Raw genomic sequence first — 25,690 nt, 5'->3', positions numbered from 1 at the left:
AGTAAGTTAAATTACAGACCAAGCCAAACTCTCGCTACCTCCCACCTGACCCATTTATATGATCTAATACATCCTGTAAACACTCACCCTGTCCCCCTGGGACCCACTTAATTCCGATCCACCACAACGTAAACATTGTACAGTGATGATATACATGAAGGAAAGAGACTTGGTTGTTTTTCTTCCTCAGGATAAAAAACACCGTGTCTAAATACTCAATACCTTTAGATACGAAGTACCACCACAGAGCAGCTGCTATCTGCAAAAAGAAAGGAAAACCATGTCATAAACACCAAGATGACATTAGCACGTGGTTTTCTTCTAAGTCCTAAATAATCTTCACTGCACACAATGTACAAGGCATGCATGGGATCATTTTTGCCTAAATGGATGTGAAACCCAGGCACCTATTCGTGGGGAAAATACCAGGGGTGAAAAAGTCCAAATCCATTTCTGCACAGTGCCAACAATTCGGAGACAATTTTCAGTCTGTTCCACAGTGGATGTCACAGGTATCAAACTGCTAAATGCAGAGCTATAAACGCTTCCAAATTCCTATCAATCTGATAACTGAAAAAAGCAAAGGTATTTACTTTGTAAAGGTATTTTGGTTGTTCATGCCTGGCCTATATCATACCTCAGATATGCCTGATTGTGTAGCAACTGGTCTCTGTGTCTGTCTCTCACTTTAACATGTGCAACAAAATTATATCATCACAGGTAGCTTTTACTAGGCAGCAAAATCTTTAAAGTGATAAACTGAAACAAACAAAAACAACAAATATTTCCTAGGACAGAAATATAATCCTGCTTACATGAATAAGTACTTTCTTTTTCTGGGCCCTAATTAAGACACCAGATGGTGCTGAAAGATTACATTACATGCTGAGATTAAGGATCCAAGGATCCAAGGAGAGGTGACCTCTGCGTGAATGTTTTCAAATATTTTACAAGAATCCTTCTGTAATAGTAACTTGAGCTGATCTTTTTTTACACCAAGTATTTTCTAGGACACATGTCCAATGTACAGATGGCAAAGGTGACATTCTACAACTGAAACTGCTCATAACCCTCTGCAGACGCCATCACAGCTGGGCTTAGGTGTTCAAAGCAGACAGAGCTCTTCCTCATCTGAGATCTGCACCTGCTGGGTGTCGTGGGGTTTTGTTCGTTTGCATCTGGTTTTTTGCTTTTGATTGGTTATTATCTATAATAACCGGTATTTGAGAAACAACATTACAATCTCCTTTTTCTAGGCAAGGAAAAAAGAGAGAAGCCAAAGAGAAAATAATGTCTCGTATTTACAAAGTGAGAACTGTTTACTGAATTTGCTTCAGTCATGATAATGTCAAAAATGATAAAGTGGATTGTAAAGAGGCTTGAAATGGTTAACAATCACAGCCATACTTTATTTATTTATTTATTTTTGGGTCTTTTGTCTTTTTAGGGCCATACCCGCAGCATATGGAGGTTCCCAGGCCAGGGGTCTAATCAGAGCTGTTGCGGCCAGCCTACACCAGAGCCACGACAATGCCAGATCCGAGCCACATCTGCAACCTACACCATAGCTCACGGCAATGCTGGATCCTTAACCCACTGAGTGAGGCCAGGGATCGAACCTGCAACCTCGTGGTTCCTAGGTGGATTCATTTCAGCTGCGCCATGATGGGAACTCCCACACTATTTTTTATATTATTATGTTTAAAATAGAATATAACTTTATTTCACTTTAAAATAAAGTAGAACATTTTTGGTGCAGGAAACTTTAGAAAGGAAAAGAGAAAGATTCCCCAATCTGGGCCTGTAAATTAGCATGATTCATAAAGAGTAATAAGTAATTTTTGTGACAAAAACCCCAAAATCTATATCATCTTTATACTAAACATGGAACTTTTGTTTTTGAGTACTTCATTTTAGTAACCCAACACATATTCACTCCCACGTTACCAAATGAGAGAAGCTACTGGGAGGTATAGAAACAGATTTTCAATTATGTACTTTAAAAGAATAACACAAATCAATCCAGCACACTTTTACCACTAAGCATACTTTTCACAACTAGGGACTATAAAATTAAACCAACCACTACTGATTAACAGCATTTTAAATGTACTTACCCTGACTTCATGAACATTATCAGAATAATCCACACTCTGGCAAATATAGCTATATCCTGCATTATATGATCCCATGAATAACTGGAAAAAGGGAATAATATTTGAAGTAAAGTTTTAGTAGATATAGCAGCACTAAATGTAATAGGCATCCTTCCAAAATATTTTAAAAAGCAAAATTGGCCAAGAAAATTCAAATGCATTAAATATTTAATATATTGAAATTCCTAAAAGTTACTGTCTATTTATTTTAAAATTTAAGTCTAAATTTAAAATGACACGTACCATTTGGACTGAGACAGAGACTCCACATACCTCATAATATTAAGAGAAATGGTGATTAACCATGTCACAGATTTAAGAATGGTACTGATTTTCTAGTTTTGAACCAGAGCGGTTTGCAGCTAACAAATTAGGTAAAGTACCCAAATAGAGTTTTTTGTAAAGTTGAGCTTCTGTAGGCTGAGTTGTCTATTAAAAGAAGATTTTTTTTAAAGGAACATAACAGTTTATTTTCCTAGAATCACCAGTCCAGTTCTCTGGGTTCATAAGGAATCTTAATGAGGAGTCTCTTCTTCCTTTCACTCTTATAACTTAAAATATGGCTGTGTCACTTTAGCCTTTTGGATTTCCTTTCAAAATGTTACAGAGGGTATGTTGGTGCCCATGAAAGTACGATGATTAAGAAGCAACAGTTGTCTAACAGTTAATTCATTTTAGTTCCAACCTAAAATACAATTACATGTGAGTGCCTGCTGTGGCACAGTGGGTTGAGGACCTGATGCTGTCTCTGAAGTTTGATCCCCGCCCCTGTGCAGTGAGTTAAGGATCTGGTGTTGCTGTACTGGTGGCACAGGTTGCAGCTGCAGCTTAGGTTTGATTCCTGACTTGAGACCTTCCATATGCCATGGGTGCAGCCTAAATAAATAATAAAATAAAATAAAATAATGTAACAGAATTTAAACTTGAAATTGGTATTTAACATCTGCATATTTTCATCAGTTAGTAAACGTGAAACTGCTGAATAAGAATTCTAAATGAATAGCTACAACTATTTACTGAGTGCTTAATATGTTCTAAACACCATGCAAAAATTATGTCATTTATCTCTGATACCCTAGAAGATAGTGTAGGTATTATGCCCATTTTACAGATGGGGAAAATGAGTTTCAAAAAAGTTTAATAAGTAATCTTCCAATGTCAGCAAATCTAATAAGGGTTATTTTTAGACTCCTGCCTATATGCTTCAAAATTCCACTTGTTAAACAACTGTCTTACACTTTACTTACATTTCATATTTCTGTTATCCAAAAATGAAAACTGTCAACAATATAAAATGTACTTTAGAGTAGCTAAAAGTTAATCTGAGGGTACAAAATTACAATGATAGTTCTACACATTCTCACTTTTGTTTTTCTTTTAATTTTATGGCTGCACCCATGGCATATGGACATTCCTAGGCCAGGGACTGAATCTGAGCCACAGCTGTGACCTGTGCTGTGGCTACACTGGATCCTTAATCTACACACCAGGCCGGGGATTGAACCTTCACCTCACAGCGACATGAGCTGCTGCAGTCAGACTCTTCATCCTCTATACCACAGCAGGAACACCTATACATTCCCATTTTTAAATTTTCAATGGAACTGGGAAATTATAAAGTAAACCTACCTCTCTGAAGATAAAAAGGTTAAGCAAAACCATCCCAAAATTATAGATAATGAGCACTGAACGCATCTGGAAAGGTTCTCGGTCCTTCATCCATTTGGGACCCAGCCACACAAACAGGAGATAAAGAGTGCTTATACAAAGTGTAGTCCATGGAGAATGCATCAGAGGCCAATTCTCCACGCGTTTATCTACAGAAAGAACATGAAATCCATTAAAGTAATAAATATATTCATGTATTAGGAAGTATAACATTTCAACTTAGTTTTTCCTAATTTGATCAAACTGGGATTCTTGCAGTCCCAACAAAAATACACGATATAAAAACCAAAGAAACAAGACCAATTCCTGGGAGTAGCTTTTTGTTTTGTTCTGTTTTTCTTTTTCTTTTTTAGGACTGCACCTGCAGCATATGGAAGTTCCTCGGCTAGGAGCTGAATCGGAGCTGTAGCTGCAGGCCTACACCACAGCCACAGCAACATAGGATCCTAGCCGTGTCTGCAACCTACACCACTGCTCAGGGCAATCTCAGATCCTTAACCCACTGAGTGAGGCCAGGGATCAAACCAGCATCCTCATGGATACTAGTCAGGTTCATTATGGCTGAGCCTGGACAGGAACTCCCTGAAGTTTGTTACTTTTGAAAGTAACAATTAGGAGGAAAACTGGAACTGAAGGTGAGGAAAACTGAATCAAGAAACAGGCAGTGTCTGACTAACTTCACTTAGCATGATCTTTTCTAGGTCCATCCATCTTGCTGCAAATGCCATTATTTCATTCCTTTTGATGGCTGACAGTGAGACACCAATGTCATATGCTATCACTTACATGTGGAATCTAAAAAAAAAGGACACAATGAACTTCTTTGCAGAAAAGATACTGACTCACAGACTTTGAAAAACGTATGGTTTCCAAAGGAGACAGGTTGGGGTTTGGGAGTATGGGCTGGGGGTCCGGGATGAAAATGCTGTAAAATTAGGTTGTGATGATCGCTGTACAACTATAAATGTCATAAAATTCATTGAGTTTAAAAAGAAAGAAAGAAAAAAGAAAACAGGCAGATTTCCCGGCAGAGGGAACCGTTTCTCACAGCCACAGTCCCCGAACACATGCTCCCTCACGGGGCTTGTCGCATGGTCCTGTGACCTTTCTTAAACTGCCACCTCCCTGCAGACCATCTCCTCATTACAAGGCCACCGAGGACATCTACTTGATGACTAAGTGAGGAGTAGGTCTTTCTCCCATTAGCCCTTCATTCTCTATCCCTCCAGTGAAACCCAACAGTCCACCTAGTGAGAGTCCAGGCTTCTTCATCGTCCAGCAACCCTTCCCCATATGTTGGCCCCCAGCTCTAACCTTCACCCCAGGACTGAGGGGGTGCATGTGCACTCCATGGGGTTCATGGTGGACTTCAATGCTTTCTCCAGGGAAAATGCCCAACACCCTTGCTTCCTTGCCCAACGATGCAAGTCATGCCACTGAATAGAACCCTACTTTCAGCCTCTCAAAGGCCACATGTCACACTGTATCCTTCTTAAATTAGCCCTCCAGTGCACAGGGGTCAGGAGGCTCCCCCAAATTCCACCTCCAATGAGTACTACAGTAACTGTCAGCAACCTGAACACAGCATAAAAGCAACTGCCACCTGTGGTAATGGCGAGGACAAATTCTCCATGTCTCTGTGGTCATTTGCATCTTTCTGGATTTATGTGCATTTGTGTTTCCTTCAGGTCGACCTGACAAGATCTCCTTCCCTTCTCCACTACAGAGAAGGACTGAGTACATCACAATATTATAAAACAGTGCTACCAAAATTCACCACTACTGGAGTTCCTGTTGTGGTGCAGCAGAAATGAACCTGACTAGCATCCATGAGGACTCAGGTTTGATCCCTGGCCTCACTCAGTGGGTTAAGGATCCAGTGTTGCCTTGAGCTATGACATAGGTCACTGATGCAGCTCAGACCCCAAGCTGCTGTGGCTGTGGTGTAGGCTGGCAACTGCAGCTCTGATTCAACCCCCAGCCTGGGAATTTCTATATGCAGCAGGTGCAGCCCTAAAAAGGAAAAAGTAAAAAAAAAAAAAAAAAAAAAAACAACAAATCTCCATTACTAATAGTACCCCCAAGTCCTGAACCAAAACAAATGATGGGGGATCAGAACAGTAAATAAAAAGCATTGAGGTACCCGAAGCTTTACCCATTTTCTATAACGAATCATTTTATATAAATGATGAATTATCCAGCTTTCTATTAACTCAAATGTTTAAACAATATTTTTTATCTTACCTTTCTTCTTAGAAAGGTGTGTGTTTGCTTACTTTTTTTTCACTTTTTTTCCCCAGTTTTATTGAGAAATAACTGACATATATCACTGGATAAAGTTTAGGCATACAGCATGACGGTTTGATTTATATAGATTGTGAAAGGATAATCCCAACAGGTTCAGCTGACATCCATCTTCTTATAGAGACACAATAAAAAGAAAAGAAGAAAAGGAGGGACAAATTTTTTCTCCTTGTAATGAGAACTCTTGGATTGACTCTCTTAACAATTTTCCTAGGAGTTCCTGTCGTGGTTAACAAATTCCAACTGGTATCCATGAGGACTCAGGTTCAACCCCTGGCCTCGCTGAGTGGGTTAAGGATCTGGTGTAACTGTGAGCTGTGGCATAGGTCACAGATGCTGCTTGGATCCCGTGTTGTTGTGGCTGTGGTGTAGGCTGGTAGCTGTAACTCTGATTTGACCCCTAGCCTGGGAACCTCCATATGCAGTGAGTGTGGCCCTAAAAAGACAAAAAACAAAACAAAACAACTTTCCTAGATGCCACACAATGGTGTTAGCCATAGTCTTCATGTATACATCACATCCCTAGTGCTTATTTATCTCATAACTGGAAGGCTGTACCTACCTTCCTCCACTTCTCCACTCCCCACCACCCTCCACCTCTGGTAACCACAAGTCTGACCTCTTTTTCTGAGTTTGGTGTTAGTTTGTTTGTTTGAATAACCTTCTGAAGGTACCTTAAATCCTCTATTCATCTGAGATACACTGAATCCAAATTAAGATTATGCTTATTAGAGTAAAAGCAGATATATTTCTTGTTTCCTCAATGCCCTAATCTACATAGTTATGGGCAGGACTCCATACCATGAATTTGTTAGGGAAAAAATAAAGAAAACAAATTGTATCCTTCCTGCCACCGCTGAAGACAAATTCTACCATTAAGGAATACCAAGATTCAAAGGGGTTTTATGTAACATTGGGAGTTCTCTCTTTGAAAAGCTTATTGGGGGAAGGGGGTCAATATGGACTTAAGTTGATTTGCTTGTCAAATATAAATTGGACTTTAGTTGATTTGCTTGTCAAACTGTTTGTCTCATTTTTGTATTTTATATAATTAATATGTTAATATTTTTATGCCATTATGGGATTTTGTTCTTACTCTGAGACTATTTATTAACAGTCTTAAAAGCCTTTCACGTTGCATGTAAGCCTTGAACTAAACTAGATATGCACAAGTTTAGATTTAGAAATGGTCCCTTTATCTTAAAAAGGAGACTCAAAGAGGTTGAGACGTGCTGGAGAAGACAGGGCAAGAGACTTCCGTAGTCCAGGAACACTCAGTCACCACACCCATTCACTTAAAAAAAAATTTTTATTTTCTTTTTATTTTTGGCTGTGCCCATGGTATGTAGAAGTTCCCAGGCCAAGGACTGAACTCAAGCTACAGCAGTAACCCCAGACGCTGCAGTGAAAATGTCATATCCTTAATCCTCTGTGCCACCAGGGAACTCTACCCATTCCCTTTAAGGGAGAAATTTTCCCATCAGTTTCTTCCTAGGTTATAAATACAAAGTTTTGTTTTGTTTTGTTTTTTGGGTTTTTTGTTTTGTGTTTTTTTGTTTGTTTGTTTTGTTTTGCTTTTTTAGGGCCACACCCGAAGGCATATAGAAGTTCCCAGACAAGGGTTTGAATTGTAGCTACAGCTGCCAGCCTACACCACAGCCACAGCAATGCCAGATCTGAGCTGTGTCTGTGACTTATGCCACAGTTCACGGCAACACTGGATCCTTAAGCCACTGAGCGAGACCAGGGATCGAACCGGCATCCTTATGGATCCTAATCAGATTTGTTTCTGCTGTGCCACAGTGGGAACTCCCAAGAATATTTTCACACAGAATTGTGACTCTCAGCCATGTTCCTTCAAGGGAAAGAAAATAAGAGAGACCTACACAAGTTCCCTCTACAGAAAGAAGGACAAGAGATAAACCAACCAAGTCTTGTCCTGTCTCAGTTGCTGCACCTAGCAGACCTGGTCCAGGACCCCGATGCTCTGGAGACATGACACAGGCTGGTGGGGAAGGACCAGGATGTTAAGCTTGGAGAAAGGCTGAAAGAGAGATCAGAATTATTCTCTATTTCCAGAGCACCAGTGAGAATAACTCTGGGGAGGAAAACGACACCTAAATTCAGAAAATTAGGTTTTCCTTTCTTAAGTAGAAAGAGCTGCCTCCTTTGGTCATGAGTTCCCTATCCTAGTTTTAAATTCAAGTGAAGTGACCCTAAGGCTAAATACAGCAGCAAATAAAGTTCAGGAGCAAGAAACTTTATTAATTATTTTTTTTGGGGGGGGGCTTTTTAGGGCCACACCCATGGCACATGGAAATTCCCAGGCTTGGAGTTAAATCAGAGACATAGCTGCCCGCCTACACCACAGCCACAGCAACATGGGATCGGAGCTGCATCTGCAACCTACACCACAGCTCATGGCAATGCCTAATCCTTAACCCAATGATTGAGGCCAGGGATAGAACCCACACACTCATGGATACTAGGTAGGTTCCTTACCACTGAGCCACAACTGGAACTCTAAAACTTTAATAATAATAATTATTAAGACACATTACCTTAACCGTAAGGGTTAGCTCTTTCTCAGGAAGTCATTTCCATTTAGAACACTTTGACTGTTTCATAAAGTTCAGGCCAGGTGGGACTGATACATTGATAAACAGTGGTTTGGTTGGCAATCATACAGTTTTATCTATATTAAAAGGCCATGCAATGGTTACACAACTGTATGTGTTTGTCAGGATGCACAAACTGTTCAATGGAAAGAGTTAATTTTATTTTTATTTTTTATTTTTTTATTTTTTTATTTTTTTGTCTTTTTGCCTTTTCTAGGGCCGCTCCCTCGGCATATGGAGGTTCCCAGGCTAGGGGTCTAATCGGAGCTGTAGCCACCAGCCTACACCAGAGCCATAGCAATGCGGGATCCGAGCCGCGTCTGTGACCTACACCACAGCTCACGGCAACGCCGGATCCTTAACCCACTGAGCAAGGCCAGGGACCGAACCTGCAACCTCATGGTTCCTAGTCGGATTTGTTAACCACTGCGCCACGACGGGAACTCCCAAAGAATTAATTTTATTATATGTAAATGATACCTTCACGAAAAACGGGAGGGAAGAGTGGTCCATCTGAAGTAGGGCTTCCTTTAATATTCTCGACCAACAGTTTCCATTCTTAACCTGATTTGTGTCTTTCTCCTCACCCTTTTTGGCCATGCCTGCAGTATGCAGAGGTTCCCAGGCCAGGGACTAGGCCCACACCACAGCTGCAACCTGAGCCACAGCAGTGACAACACTGGATCCTTAACCAGCTGAGCCACCAGGGAACTCCCTGATTTGTATCTTAGAATCACACAGCATGGTAGACAAAACAGACTTTCAAGTCAGACCCCCAAACTTTCCGAGCTAAGTGACTTGGGGCAGGTGATTTGGTCCTTGACTTCTCAAAACTCATTATCTATTTGAGGAGGTGGACATGAAAAATTAATTGCTTTGCAGGATGATGGATGCAATGTCAGAGGCCAGTCTAACAGTGGTAGGACAGGAGAGTGGCAATGAGGTGAACATCCCAACTGTTTCTCAAAGAAAGAAGAGGACTCTGCCAGCTAGTCAGGGAGGGAGGAGGGCCTTCTTGCAGAGAGGAACAAATGAACCATATGTACTAAGAGCCCCAAAGCAAAAACTCAAATGCTTATTTTGTAAATGAAGCAGGCTTGGGGTAGAGAATACATACAAGCAAAGAGGGCAGGAAATGACTGAATTTATTGGTCAGAGTAGGCCTAAGAGGGCCTCACCAACTGTGCTGCAGAGGCTGGAGCTTATCCTGTAGACAATGGAGAGCTAGCCTGTGGGTTAGAAATTGGAGCTCACGTTTGGCTCTTAACAGATCAGTGGAGGCTGTGGGAGACATTCTGAAGGGGGAAGGCAGGGAACCCAGCTGGAGCAGCAGTTCTCAAGTATCTGGCTGTTGCTAGGCTGCCCACATAAGAGTCATCTGCTTGTTAACAATGCAGACTCCAGCCCCAACCCAAATCTACTCAACCAACATCCCTGGAGGACAGGAGCAGCACTACAATCTCAAAGTTCCCCTGGCGATGCTAATGGGCAGCCAGCCTCGGGGACCGCTACAATTCAAGAAATGAAGGAAACCTGGATTTGGGGGCTGCACTGTAATAGAAAAGGCAGGCAAATAGGAAAGGTGTAGGAGTGAAACCTGCAGACTTGGTGACTGATATGGATGTGAGAGGCGAGAGTGAAAGGCAAGTTCAGGATTATCCCCAGATTTCTGGCTTTGGCCGGTGGCAGAGATGGTGAAGCTGTGGACAGAGCACGAAAGCAGACTGGGAAAGAGATGATCAGGTGCACTGTGAGGCATCCTGTATCTGGAGCACTCATGAGACAGCCAGGTGGAGGTATCTCGTAGGCTCTGGAGCTGCAGGTGACGGCCAGGGCTGCACAACCATGGTGGTGGGGGAGTGTCACTGGCAATGACTCTCACATAATTTCAGGTCACAAGGGAAAGAGCACAGAGAATGAGAGAGCAAAATGAACAAAGTCAGAGCCCTGGGGAACACTTAAGGGAAGGGTGGGATAAATGGCAGAAAGAAAGGAAGAGAAGATTATGTGTGTGAGGACCGAGAGAGTGAGGTGTTTCCAAAATGATGGGGCAGGCAACAGACTCTGTAGATGGAGCATCAACTGGGCTTTCCTTCTCTTTTTAACAAGGAATAATCTCCATCTTACAGGGTGGATGCAAGATGGTTGAATGTTGCTCCTCCTACTGTACCCTGTACCTCTTCACGGCACAACACCTCCACACAGGGGTGTCCTGTGCCAAGGGTAACCTGAGCCCTGCCCACCGCAAGGCAAGCCTTTCCAAATCAGCCAGGCCTGATTTAGAACACAGAACATGAGCTCAATGTGCATCGGCATTGCCATTATTACTGACAATAATCAAACCAATAAACCCTCTTCTTGGAGTTCCCTGATGGCTCGATGGATTATGGATCTGGCACTGTCACTGCTGTGGCACAGGTTCGATCCCTGGCCCAAGACTTGAGCATGCTGCAGGCATGGCCAAAATATAAATAAGATAATAAATAAATTAATTAATAATTAATTCTCTCTTCCAAGAGAAGAGGTAAACCAAATTTAAAAAAAAAAATACCATCAGTAACTAATCTTAGGAGAAGAGTTTAAACTGAGAAAATAGAATATTTTATAACTTTTATACTGAGAATACAGCACCTTTTGTAATTTATTCAGGAGAGCACATGCATAACAGGTCTAAATTTAAATTTTTAATTTAGGGAAGTTTTTTTAAAATAAAAAACACCTCTTTTTTTGAGAAAATGTGAACTGGATTTTAACAAACAATTTTTTTTTTTATATGTTTGAGTCATTTGCATTTCTTTTCTTTCTTTTCTTTTCTTTTATTTTATTTTTATTTTATTTATTTTTTTATTTTTTTGTCTTTTTGCCATTTCTTGGGCCGCTCCCTCGGCATATGGAGGTTCCCAGGCTAGGGGTCGAATCGGAGCTGTAGCTGCCAGCCTACACCAGAGCCACGGCAACGCGGGATCCGAGCCGCGTCTGCAACCTACACCACAGCTCACGGCAGCGTCGGATCATTAACCCACTGAGCAAGGGCAGGGATCGAACCCGCAACCTCATGGTTCCTAGTCGGATTCGTTAACCACTGCACCACGACGGGAACTCCAAATTTTTTTTTTTTTTTTTTGTCTTTTTTGCGTTTTCTAGAGCCGCTCCCACAGCATACGGAGGTTCCTTCTCCATATGGGGTTGAATTGGAGCTGTAGCCACTGGCCTATGCCAGAGCCACAGCAACACGGGATCTGAGCCGTGTCTGCAACCCACACCACAGCTCACAGCAACTCCGGATCGTTAACCCACTGAGCAAGGCCAGGAATCGAACCTGCAACCTCATGGTTCCTAGTCAGATTCGTTAACCACTGCACCACGACGGGAACTCCTAAACAAAATATTTTTAATCCAAAAGTTTTGCAGTAACCCAAGTCCTTAGAAGCTTCTACTTATATATAAACAACTGTAAAAAAATTCTGACAACAAACTATCATATGAAAGCAACTTCCTTAAAAATCCCTAACTGGGAGTTCCCCCATCATGGAGCAGCAAAAATGAATCCGACTAGGAACCATGAGGTTGCAGGTTCAATCCCTGGCCTTGCTTAGTGGGTTAAAGATCCAGTGTTGCCTGAGCTGTGGTGTAGGTCACAGATGCGGCTAGGGTCTGATGTTGCTGTGGCTGTGGTGTAGACCAGCAGCTGCAGCTCTGATTAGACCCCTAGCCTGGGAACCTCCATATGCCACAGGTTCGGCCCTAAAAAGAAAAGAAAAAAAAAAAAATCCCTAATAGGCCTTCTCTTTCTTTGAAAGGCTGGTTTCTTTCAAAACATTTTCAAATTCAGGATTTGTACCAGTCATATGGAATCTTTTTCCCCAAGTAGCCTAAGCTGGTCATCATCTCCCAAAAGAAAAATTAGTAAAAATTAACATTTTTACAACACTCAAATTCCTAGAATGAACCAGAAAGGGCACAAGACCACAGAGGGAAATGATCCCAGTTGGGTGTTGGCTTTGGGAAGTCAGAGATGTAGAGGGAGTGTGGCACTAGGCAGGGGACAGGAATTGAATTACGACAACTAGATTCCAGATCTAGGTTGTTTTCTAGTGCCAGGACCGTGAATCTGAAACTCTGAGCCACAATTTCCTCCTCTGTAAAGTGGAGGTGATAATAAGATTGCCCAAGTCACAGAGTTGCTTTGAGGCTCAAATTGAAAACTCTCTACAGGAAAACTCTCCAACATTAACTCTCTTCGCACTTAAAAATATTAATATGTTTTTTTTTTAACTTTTTTAGGGCCACACCAGAGGCATATGGTAGCTCCCAGACTAGGGGTTAAATTGAAGCTACAGCTGCCAGCCGACACCACAGCCACAGCCATGTGGGATCCGAGCTGCATCTGTGATCTACACCACAGTATGGCAGCACCAGATCCTTCACCCACTGATTGAGGCCAGGGATCAAACCCGCAGCCTACTAGCCGGATTTGTTTCCGCTGAGCCACGATGGGAACTCCTTTTTAAACTTTTAAAGCACATTGTGATTGCCTGTCCTGTCACTGTCTGCTTAACTGTGTCCCACACCTGACAGAGAAGGGGCTTCGTCTCTACAGCCACAAAGGCTCTCACAGTAGATGCACCTAGCAAATGGCTGGGACCTACCTAGCATGCCATAGGCCCCAAAGTAGTTAGAAAATAACTACTATTATTGTGGCTACTGTTATTGCAAGAATAGTCATTCAAGACATTTCTAAACTTCCCCCCCCCCTTTTTTTTCTTTTTATTGCTGCTCCTGTGGCACATGGAAGCTCCCAGGTAGGGGTTGAATCAGGCCTGTGCCACAGCCACAGCAACATAGGGTCCAAGCGGAATCTGCAACCCACACTGCAGCTCATGGCAACGCCAGATCCTCAACCCAGTGGGCCAGGCCAGGAACTGAATCCAAATCCTCATGGATGCTACCTGGGTTCCTAATTGGCTGAGCACAATGGAAATTCCTAAACCGCCCTTTTGATTCAGATGAAATGAGTACCAGCTATTGTTCAATATTGTTCTAAAAGAAATACAAAGTTCCTGTTGGGGTCGAAATACAAAGTTCCTGTTGGGGTCAAAAAACAAAAGAAAATGAAATTGGAGTTCCCGCTGTGGCTCAGAGGAAACCAACGTGACTAGTATCCGTGAGGACATGGGTTCGATCCCTGGTCTCGCTCAGTGGGTTAAGGATCTGGTGTTGCCATGGATTGTGGTGTAGGTCACAGACATAGCTCAGATCTGGCATTGCTGTGGCTGTGGTGTAGACTGGCAGCTGTAGCTCCAATTCAACCCCTAGCCTGGAACTTCCATATTCCACCCCAAATGCCAAAAAACACAACAACAACAAAAAACCCAAACCCTAACTGTTCTATAAAAATCCATGCCACTGTTTACTTTTCTTAAATAAATTTTAAAATTGGTAGCTTAAGAATATTTTAACATTCTTCTTTTTTCATCATAGTACATAGTAGCAGATTACCAAGAACATTAAGAAAACCCCATTCCCTCTCTAAAGTGTGGTCCATGTACCACAGAAAAACACCTCTTGGAAGCTTATGTGAAATATAGAACCTGAGGCCTCATTCCAGACCTATTAAGCCAAAATCTGTATTTTAACTAGAGTTCCAGGTGATTAACACATTAAAGTCTAAGAAGAACTGCTCCAGTTTGCTCAGAAATGTGGGCCTACTTTATATAATATATAATCAGGTCATATAAATTTGATTTATTTGTTCTTAGTGCCTATCTGAATAAAACAGCCACTTCTTTTTCTTCTAACAACATCTACATATATTTTTAACTTGCCACAAACAAAAGAAAAACACAAGTCTGACAACCAACTAGAGATACTGAGTAGCTTCAGGAGTAGTCAAGATATCAAGAAGTATGGATTAGGAGTTCCCTGGCGGCACAGGAAGTTAAGGATCTGGCATTGTCACTGCAGCGGCTCGGGTTGCTGCTGTGCTGTGCGTTTTAATCCCTGGCCCAAGAACCTCCAAATACCAAGGGTGTGGCCGGCCAAAAAAGTATGGACTATATATTATTCACCCCTCTCTAACAAGTTAGGACCAACAGTTGCGAATCAACTCCATTTTTTTACACCTGGAAGCTAATCACAAATATTCAGGTGGTGCTGTTATAAATACATATGCTTTTATTGACTACACAGAAATAAGGGTTACTCCATGTCATGCTGCATGCTAAAAGCAGCCCAAAGAGAAAGTGCAGTGTCTTTCTTAAGGAAGTGGTCAATGTCTTCCTCCATTTATTATATGTATCATGGCAGCCAGGGCCACAGCCCTTATTCTTGGATGGACAGAGGGAGCTCTAGAACAATGCCTTCAAACATGTGGTGACAGAAGTTGTTCCTGAAAAACATAGATAATTGCTGTCAAGAAGAGTTTGAGAGAGATCTTATCTCCATGACAAGGATAAACTAAATAAGAGAACCTAACACCTCTTCTAGGTTCTGGTCTAAATTATGATGCTTTAATATATTCTCCAAGCCCAGGAAGAGCCGGACATCAGTGAGGTACAATGGCAGAAGCAGAGGAGAAGGGTCTTCATATAACTGAACAAAGGGGGCAAGAGACAATCTGGGATGTACTCCAGAAATGAAAGAGATTCTGAAGGTGGTGGAGGAAGGAGGGGTGAGTTCCCCACTGGGCCAGGGTGGCGCTTTAACCCCCATGAACTCGGGGAAGAGGGTGGTAGTTTGAGTTTGGAAGAATGCCTGATGAATGGAAGGAAAGGCCAGCTCTTGGAGAAATCTGATGTGGACCAGCAGAGGCTGAAGTGAAACAGATCAAAAGGTCAGAGTGCAATGGGAAGACAGGTGGGAGTGGAAGGAGCTGTGGGGTGTGAAGGAGCAAGGGGCCAGAGAATAGTTTTATCAACTCAGTTGTATAACAATCCTCCAAGGGCCTGAAAGAAGGGAGAGAGGAGTTGGAAAGTAGAAGAAAAAAATAATTTTGGTTCCAAGCTTACCTGAACAGAGAACATGATATAGAAAGTGAGAGAGATCAGAAAATTGGGGGTGGGAGTGGGGAAGGTTAGTTCTAGATGGATGAGATCCAGAAAGTCAGTAAATTCACTTGGAAAATGAGAATAGCAACAGTACCTAACCCAAAGGAGTGTGAGCATTAAATGTGACAGTACATACAAAGCACCGGACACAGCGCCTGGCACTCAGTAAGCATTCAAAAAATGCTCCCTGTGATGAATAGGCAATAAAACAGTCTTTGCTGGATGAGTAGGGCAGCTGCACTGCTTTATGCAATGGTCATTGATGTAGCAAGGTGAAAGATCTTGACTCCATCCCAGCTCTGTTACTTTCCAGATGTATTTAAAAAAAAAAAAAAAAGTCTATATCTTCATCGTAGAAGGGTTAAATCATACTTACCTTATAAGGACACTAATAAACATTAAATGACACAAGGTGCATAAAATTCATATCATAGCATTTTATAGTTCATAATGGTCCTATAACAGAAGCTCAATAAACAGCAGAGAGTTTTACCATGTGCAGGTGCTATCTATACTCATGCTTAAAAAAATGACACATTCATAAAAGCCAGGTCACAGGGAAGGGAAATAATGCCTAGGATGGAGTGGGGGGGAGGGGGGAGAGATGTAGGGTAATGAGAAGTGTGTGTATGTGCACACATTCATGTGCACGTGTGTGCGTGTGTAATATATACACATATATTTTAACCATAAATTGAGTTGTTATCTGCACATGGTGGAATCTCACTGCTATTTACCAAGCCTCTAGTATAGGATCATTATTTTTATACACCTTATGTTATTAATGTTCACAGCATCCTTATAAGGTAGTAACTATTTATCAATGCTCTATGATGAAGAAATAGACTCAAATATAGATAATTGACATAGAAGAATGATGCCTTGTCCTGGAAGCAAGAGAGAAGGCAGATAGTTTCCTTCTCATCCCATTTTCACATTTTGCTGGGCTTCTCAGAAAAAGCTGTCATAAAACTTTCCCTGTACTAACCTGGGAGTTCCACGTCCCTTTGTGCTGCCAATGTTCTCAAGGCTTTAAGAAAATCAAAATGGTTTCCCTTTAGCAAAAAAAGGTGAAAGATACTACTGGAGTAAGTGTGTGCAGTGTGTGTGCTTTAATGGGAACTCTGGCCAAAATCTTCTCTTGCTAACCGTTCTATAACTGAATATCCATGGTTGGTTCTGAATCAATAATTCCTTTTCACTAATTAACAATTGTTTCTGGTTCTTGTATTACGAACTTTGACAAACACTTTCACATTTCACTTTGAATATATCTTTTTTTTTTCAACAGTCCTAGCTGGTCCATAATTACAAGTCAACTTCACCTTCTCAGGCTAAATACTACTTTTTATATTTTAGGTTATATTCATATTATGGTATAAATATATAAATGTATATAAGTAAATATTACTTTTTAGTTTAATCTCATACAACAGCTCTTCAAGTACCATTAAGCATTCAGATGCTCTTCTTTAGATGACCTCTGGTGGTGTTACAAATTTGTTCAGATTTAGCATTCTAAATCCTAATACCATGTTGACAAGAGACAAGTATAAGATAAGGTAAAATAAGAGAAGAAATGTAGGTCAGAGGACTTTGCTCTTCTATTGGGCTAGTGCTATGGGAGGTAAGGACACCAGGCTGGGAGACAAAACAACCTATTTGGACCCATTTTCACTACAAACTTCTGATACTGGGGATGCCCAAATATAGGGAATAATGGCTGCCTGCCAGGCCTATTAACCTGAGTTGTTTCTACATTCTTGGCAACATTGTAAAGCAAAATACAAAAGCAAGGTTGCTATCCTTGTTATTTGCTACTTTCTAGCCATTTGGGTCCCCCCCCCACCCCCGGCCGGTTTTTTTCCTTTTTAGGGCTGCACCACCAGAGCATACATAAAGTAAGTTCCCTGGCTAAGGGCAGAATTGGAGCTACAGCTCCAGGCAATGCCAGATCCTTAACACACTTGAGAGAGGCCAGGAATTGGCCTCATGGATACTAGTGGGTTCCTTAAAGCCAAGTCACAATAGGAACACCCTACTTTTTTTTTTTTTTAAAGCAACAGCTACACATTCTCTTTTTAAAGCCATTTTAGCATACACTGAAAAAACAAAATAGAACAATCAACTCCTAAAAAGTATTGAACACTGAAGAGAGATCATTTCTAGAGGTACTACATTAATTTTATAACATGTGAAGTCTTTTTTTTTAAATTGTAGTAAAAAACACATAAACTCTATCACCTCATCCATTTTTAAGTATACATTTCATTAGTGTTACTTCATAAGTGCTACATATATCCACATTGTTGTGCAACCAATCTCCAGAACTTTCTCATCTTGCAAAACTGAAACTCTGGATCCATTAAATGACTCCCTAACTCCCCCTCTCTCTAGCCCCTGGCAACCACACTCTGCCCTCTGTTTCTATGAATTTAACCACTTTAGAGGCCTCACATAAGTGGAACCATCAGAATTTGTCTCTTGGTGACTGGCTTATTTTACTTAGCATAAAGTTCTCAAGATTCATCCACATTGTAGCTTGTGTCAGAATTCCTTCCTTTTTGGGGGTGAATAATATTCCACTATATGTAAATATCACATTTTGTTTAGCAACTCACCCATCAGTGGATATTTGGATTGCTTCCACCTCTTGGCTATTGTGACTAGTGCTGGCTATGGACATGGGTGTGTGGACAGAAACATGGAATTCTTTAATGATACATACCTGTGCCTAAGTTTTCATTTGATAAACAAATAAAATGAGAACAGAGAAGCCTATTCCTTCAAATACTCTAGTTCAAAATCACAAATGCCTTTATTTGATCACACTGGATAGTGAATAACTGATTCCTTCAGTGGATTAATGTGTTTGCCTTTCAAATTCCAATATTTTTTCTAATTAAATGTGATCACAAAATAAAAATGTAGCATATTGAGGCATAGGTTTAATACTGATAATATTACATGGAGAAAAATATACAACAAAAGATCTTTTTAATTAATATAAAAATCATTTAATTTCTTTTGTTTTCCCCATATGCTAAAACCTACATATTTGTAGCAATTTTACAAAAATTTTAAGCCATACTTCCAAATTTGTTAGAAATGCTCAAAGATAAAGTGCCTATAGTTGAAAAGCTTCTTTAATAATGTATAATAAAACCTGCATGTTCTATAGAAAAATATAAAGTAAGATTAAGTTTAGCTATCTAAGCCATTGCTTCAGGAGATACTATGAGGAGTCAATAAAATGGCCTTAGAGAGCATGTAGTTTGAAACTTTCCCATTGTACCCACAGAAATGTAAGACCAAACAATCAGAAATAACTTGTCCAAGACCACATAAAATGCCATCCTCAGAAAAATAAGCTTATTCTTTAATGTTACTGCTACTATTTTTGACAAAATACTTAACACCAGGTTGTTCAAGGAAAAGCTAGATAATTAAATAGGTAAAGTATGACAGCAACAAACACAGTGCCATGTCAAAACAGGTGCTTAAATATCTGTATTCCTTTGTTTTTCTACTTCCTTAGCTATTTCTTATGGAGCAGATAAGAGAAAGTAAAAAGGACTAAATATGAGTCTATTATTTCTACTACTTGGGCAGCACTAATAACAGTTTTCTTGGAAATGACTGGAGTTATTGCATAGAATGAGGTTTTTCAGGGATCAATATATGTTTATTTGAAATCGCTTTACTTATTTATAGAATTTTTTAAAAATTGCATCTATAGCCAGAATTTAAGAGCCAGATAAGACCTTAGAGATGACCTAATTCAGCTCAGTTTGCAAATAAAAAAGGTGAGTTGGAAAAGCAAAAGGTCAGTAAAAACTGTCTTAGCAAACAGCAGCAGACTAGGATAAATCTAAATCCCAGTCCAGCATTCTTCCCATTTCCTATACCAAGCCTTCCACATACACCACAATGCTTCAGCACAGACAATGAAGGCAGAGGAATAAGGATATCTGACTTTATCCCTTTTGAAAGTTAAGTGTTTTGTGCTAATAAATGATTTAAGAGTTTGATGCCTTCATTAAATATATTCAGCATGAATTGAACTGATGACTAACTAATGAGAAAGGTCATTTTTAAAACTTTCTGTAATTGAGGGTGGCCCCAAACCTTATCAGTATTTAGCAACCAGAATATATCACTCTTTGAAATTATGTGAGAGGGAGGGGGTCATATCAAATCAATAAAATGTATGGGCACTAAAATTGGGTAGAAAAAACAAGGTGAGATAAATATAATGAAGGTTAAAGCTGCAAGATGAGAGTCCCAGAAGGAACAGCACAAGGAAATATATGAGCATCACTGAGGGTGATGGATCAGATGGAGCAAGGAACCACTCTGGGTACCACAGCAAGAAAGGCTTTGTGTGGGAGGGAGACTGAGCCAGGTCTGCTGAAGGGTGTGTGGAGAGGCAGCCACAGGGAAGGGCAGCAGAGCCAAGGGGAAGAGCACAATAAGAGCATCAAGGAGGTTGTGCACACGTGTTAATCAAGGCTGAATGACCAACTTGGCTGGAGCTGCAGGTCTGTGGGTTGGGAAATGCTGACTGACCAGATTAGAAAGGAAAGATAGAAACTTGGTTTGAAAGGCCATGTACTTCCTCCCTTCTCTTTTCTAAAAGCCAAAACCCAGATGACTTTTTAAAACATATATTCTAATCCATTCTCATTCCAAGGGAAAATAAAACAACAGCACCTTAACAGGAAAAACGTCCCGAGAATGAAAAAAAAAAAAAAAAAAAGAGCCATCTGATATGAGAAAAAACAGATTCTGTTACCGAACTTGAAAATGATAAGTGACTCAGTACATCTAACCTAATACTTAGGTTAATAACATTAAATCATTCACTAATGACATTATCATATGACTTAAGAAAAAAATAAAACTTTGAATTGTAAAAGGAGGACCAACTTCTTTGGTGGCTCAAAAGCACTGTGTAATATAATTGTGTATGTAATTCTTTGACATCTTTTTTTAAAAAATTTAAAATTATAGTTGATTTACCGTGTTGTGTCAATTTCTGCTATACAGCAAAGTGACTCAGTCATGTGTACACACACACACACACACACACACACATACATTCTTTTTCTCATATTATCTTTCATCATGTTCCATCACAAGACAATGGGTATAGTTCCCTGTGCTCTATAGCAGAATATCATTGTTTGTTGTCTATGTAATCCTGAAAACCTTTTCTCCCTAAGCCAAAGAATCTAATTGTATACAACTGCGTCCTGACACTGGTTTTAGAATTTGCCTTGTTTCCGCTCCTAGAATTCCATCTGTGATTGGATTTCCATCACGTGCTGCTGAGGAATGGACAAGAGCATCAGACATTCAAGTCCAGAAGTCCGCCATCAAAACCAGTGGTGAAAAAACAAACAAAAAAACCAGTGGTGAGGGAAAAAGCAACAAGAATCAAACATGAGTTCCTGCTGTGGTGCAGTGGAAAAATGAACCCAACTAGGATCCATAAGGATGCAGGTTTGATCCCTGGCCTCACTCAGTGGGTTAAGGATCTGGCACTGCCACGAGCTGTGGTGTAGGTCACAGAAGCGGCTGGGATCCCACATTGCTGTGGCTGTGGTGTAGGCTGGCAGCTGCAGCTCCCGTTCCACTCCTAGCCTAGGAACTTCCACATGCCACAAATGAAGCCCTAAAAAAACAAAAAACAAAACAAAAAACAAAACAAAACAAAACCTGAAATGGTATTGACCTCGTAGAGGCTTCAGGGATATTATGAGGGTAGGGGAGGACTAGGACCTCATTAAAAACACTGGCAAAGGAAGACCCCACGTTAGAAGACGGAAACAGTCCACATGTTTGTCTTTAATTAACTGCCTAGAACTGAGAATGTCTTTTCTTAAAGGAACATTGAAAATGATAAGTGAGTTCCCAGGCTAGGCCAAACAAAACCTATTTTAGATAATAACATAGATTAAAAAAAAACCCCACACATTACCTGTGACAAATAATGAAACCAATGTAACTAACAGATAATGTTTAAGACCATGCTCCTCTGGGCCTAGCAATCCCTGGGATAGGCCTCAGCCTATCTGAGCTGAGATAATGTCCCCTGCCACAACCCCTCACCCCATTTCAGCAGACCAGGCTGACTTGCTGGCCCTTAAACACATTCCCAGTTTCCATGGACTGTTGGGTCTAATGCCCCTTGCCTTGGCCGACCTATCAAATTCCCTCCACCAGCTTCACATGGTGAAAGAATAGAGATCCTCTAAAGACAGCTCCCGTATCTTCCTCTCATGGCTCAAGACTGCAGGGCAAACAGAAGTGGAGACAGAAGAGTAGAGGAGGGCTTTCCTGACCTTCCCTGGGCCCAGCAAGGCCTGATTGACTCTGAGAACACAGCCTTCAGATCATGACACCAGGAAGGAGTGGCCGTGACCCCTGCACTGCCCTGGGACAGGGACCAGGCATTCTGGTTCTCTCCCCAGGGCCCAGCCCCTCGCCTGCCCATGGCACATGATGAGCTAAGAAGAGAGGAGTATAGAAGCCTAGCTTCCAAAGTTCACCATCACCCCGCAGGAGTCCTCCCTTCTGCCTTTCGCCCTGCAAAGGGAGGGGAAAGCAGCCAGACTGGGCTTTCAGGCTCTAGCTTGAACTCCCAGGCAGACACAAGTTTTTCACCGCCTCCTCCCAACACACACACATGGGCATGCATATTCCATGAAGGATGGCTCTTTTTTTAAAAAACGCATGGCCAAAAAGAAATACTGAAGCTCAAGAGACATGTGGCCTTATTGTGGGAATGTGGGCTATTACCATTCTGGGATGCTTCTATGTCACTGTCAGCTATACGAAATGCTACCAATGAATATTTATTAAAATAATACATGCAACTTGTGATGGAACATGATGGAGGATAATGTGAGAAAAAGAATGCATATATACATATGTATATATATACACACACATACATATATTTGTATGACTGGGTCACCTTGCTGTACAGCAGAAATTGACAGAGCATTGTAAATCAACTGTGATTAAGAAATAAAAATCTTTAAAAAAATTAAAAGATGAAAATAAATAAAAAGTAAAATGATACATGCAATGGATAATGTAAACAATCAGGGCATTTGTAAGTTGAGGGATATTAAGACTCACCAGTTTTCCACTGTAAACCAACTATAATGGAAAAAACAAAAATCATTAAAAAATAAAAAATAAAAATAAAAGGGAAAAAAAGACAATAGTTTTCAAACTTTATATACAATGTTTCTTGATTAGATATATATCCTTGAGCCTAGGATCCCAGCCTTAATAATTTTTAATGGACTCATAAAATGAAAGAATAGAAGGAAAAACACACAACATCGGAGTACCTACTCTTAGGCCACCAAGTGGTATAAAAAAGTCCTGTATCCAGTCTGTTCTGTAGCTATCTAGATTTTTAAATTATGCATTTATTTCCATGTATATGTCCCTATAGAAAACACACATCATTTTTTGTGAGTACTTTTTGTTTCGTTCTGTTTAACATAAAAGTTATCCTAGTAAACGTTAAAAAAAAAAGTCCTGTATCAATCTATACCTTCCTATATATCCTAAACCAAGATTCACTTACTTATTCAAAACATCAAAAAATATAATAGAAGGGAAAAATTATTTTCGCTGTTTTTCTAAAAGTACAGCTCTTTCAAAGTTTCAGTTCTATTGTGTAAAGTGTGGATGATCTAGTACAAGGAACATTTTCTGTGTTCATATAATATATGGGACATAGTCTGCATTTGTTGGATCTGTTTCGGAAAAGCCCAGCTTTGCTACATTGCTTTGGACATGTTTTATTAAATCACACCATTTTCTATAACAGCACAAAAATGACATTTTCCCAGAAACTGCCCTAGGGCAAAAATCTTTGGGACTGTCAAATACACTCTACAAATCTGTAACTACGCCCGTTAGGACAGACCAAAGTAGCTCTAGTTAGGAAAAAACTTCAGCGCAGAGAAATACTTAGTGAACTGATAGAATAGAAAGAAGCACACAACTAATAGTGGAGATGGAAGCACTCAGGGCACAGAGACTTGGCCCATTTTCTGCTCCCTGAATGATTTGTTTCCTCTGACCACACTCATCATTATTTCTCAAGACCATCTTTCTCTCTGCCCAGTTTTATTTCTCCCCTTTCCAAACATCTGACTCATCAATTTTTACTTCAGCTTCATCTAATAATCTACATTTCCACTCTGAAACTCCTTCACACAAATTTTGATGAAATTACAGGAAGGAGATCCTTAGTGTGAATGAACCAGAGAGGAGGGCAGAGCTTGCCAGGGAGGCGGGTGGTGTGAAAGGAAATGGAGCACCATAGGGTTCACGCCTATTCTGCCTGAGTCTGAAATATTCCTCCTCACACAGCTGCAAGGCAGAACAGAATCTAGCCCACTCAGCCTCTCAGTTGGTTAAGAAATACTATCTCTACCTACATTAGGTAGCTCATTACTGAAAATGAGGAAGCAATCTCAGGTTTCTTAAGTGGATAGCCAGAGCATGAGCGAATACCTACCCCCTGGCCTGCTAGTGAGAGGTCATCTGTGTTTCAGTGGCTACTCTCACTTCTCAGGCCTGGCCCATGATATTACATCATTTTATTTGCCCTTCACAGGCTAGTAGAAAGTTTTCACATGAGGCACAAAGTTCCCTATTTCATTTGTGACTTATTTAACACCAGCATCATTAGGAAGGAATTAACCATCACAGAAAGGTGTATTCTACCTTTGGCCTCCATTATTCCTCCTGAGGCTCCAGAGGTGGGAAAGCTGTGAGGGAAGACAGATAGGAATGAGAATTCCCGGGTGTGGCTGGCTATATGGAGATTGGAGGACCTTGACAATGTCTGAATTCTTAAGTATGCAAAATGCAGTTTATTATCTGCTGAAGAATTTGTCTGATGTTCAGCTCTGCACAGTTGTGTAATGGGAAACCTTGATGCAATGTTTAAATAACCAAAATCACAGAGAGAAGGGAAGCATACATATCTTTCCCAGTTTTTGTAGGTACCACATAACCTCGGCGTACACTCCATAGAAGAAAGACTTAAAAAGGAACCACTCCATTAGAAACTGCCTTTTAACTACCTTCTCTTTCTTTCTTTCTTTCCTTTTTTGTCTTTTTAGGGCAGAACCTGAGGCATATGGAAGTTCCCAGGCTAGGGGTCGAATGGGAGCCTCAGCTGTCGGCCTATACCACAGCCACAGCAACACTAGATCCGAGCCTCCTCTGTGACCTACACCACAGCTCACCTCAAGGTGGGATCCTTAACCCACTGAGCAAGGCCAGGGATCTAACCCGAGTCCTCATGGATACTAATCGGGTTCATTTCCGCTGAGCAGTGATGGGAACTCCAACCTTTTAGCCACTTTTTTCAAGTGCAAAGGCTTAATTAGCTTATTTCTCAGTGTCAAACTTGAGATCCTCTGAAAAAGAAGACACTTTTCTAAAGAAGTTAAAGCCATAGCAATGCCAAAGAATCCTTTTGTCTCACACAGAAATAATTCCAGTACATATTTTTTTCCACAACCTCTATCCCATGTATCGTACTGTATACATGCTGTCATCATGGTCCCATTTACTCTTAACAAACACAAAACTATAGAAATATATTTCCATTTCTGAGGAAGGGAAACACAGTCATAACGTGTAAATGTTAATCTCCTCCCGTGCTAGGATGCAAGGCAAAAGGACCAGAAAAGGGTAAATCATAAAATCAAATTCCTGTTAACTAATTGTTTATCTCAAAAAAGTGTAAAGGCTTTGACCCAAAGTAACTAAAGCAAATGAAGAAAACAAACGGTACCATATAAAAATAGTATCACATTGCTACCCCTGAGAAGAGCTGCAGAACTCAACCAAT

The 25,690-nt window shown here is 40.7% G+C and overlaps 1 protein-coding gene across 2 annotated transcripts in view; it reads right to left on the bottom strand.

Moving 5' to 3' along the window:
* Positions 1 to 25,690, bottom strand: part of ELOVL4 (ELOVL fatty acid elongase 4) — a 32,192-nt gene that overhangs the window by 5,248 nt on the left and 1,254 nt on the right. The window contains exons 2-5 of one of the 2 annotated variants that reach the window (XM_021092097.1): positions 22,942 to 22,962; positions 3,786 to 3,973; positions 2,118 to 2,198; positions 88 to 259 (exon numbers count right to left, since the gene is read on the bottom strand). In XM_021092097.1, the coding sequence (XP_020947756.1) occupies positions 88 to 259; positions 2,118 to 2,198; positions 3,786 to 3,973; positions 22,942 to 22,962 (462 nt within the window). The remainder of the gene's footprint in view (positions 1 to 87; positions 260 to 2,117; positions 2,199 to 3,785; positions 3,974 to 22,941; positions 22,963 to 25,690) is intronic. The other variant, XM_021092107.1, reaches the window with a different exon arrangement.

This window comes from Sus scrofa, chromosome 1 (genome assembly GCF_000003025.6).
Source record: "Sus scrofa isolate TJ Tabasco breed Duroc chromosome 1, Sscrofa11.1, whole genome shotgun sequence".
NCBI classification, from domain to species: Eukaryota; Metazoa; Chordata; class Mammalia; order Artiodactyla; family Suidae; genus Sus; species Sus scrofa.
The sequence above is the reverse complement of the archived record's forward strand: the minus strand, read 5'-3'. Positions and strand labels throughout refer to the sequence as shown.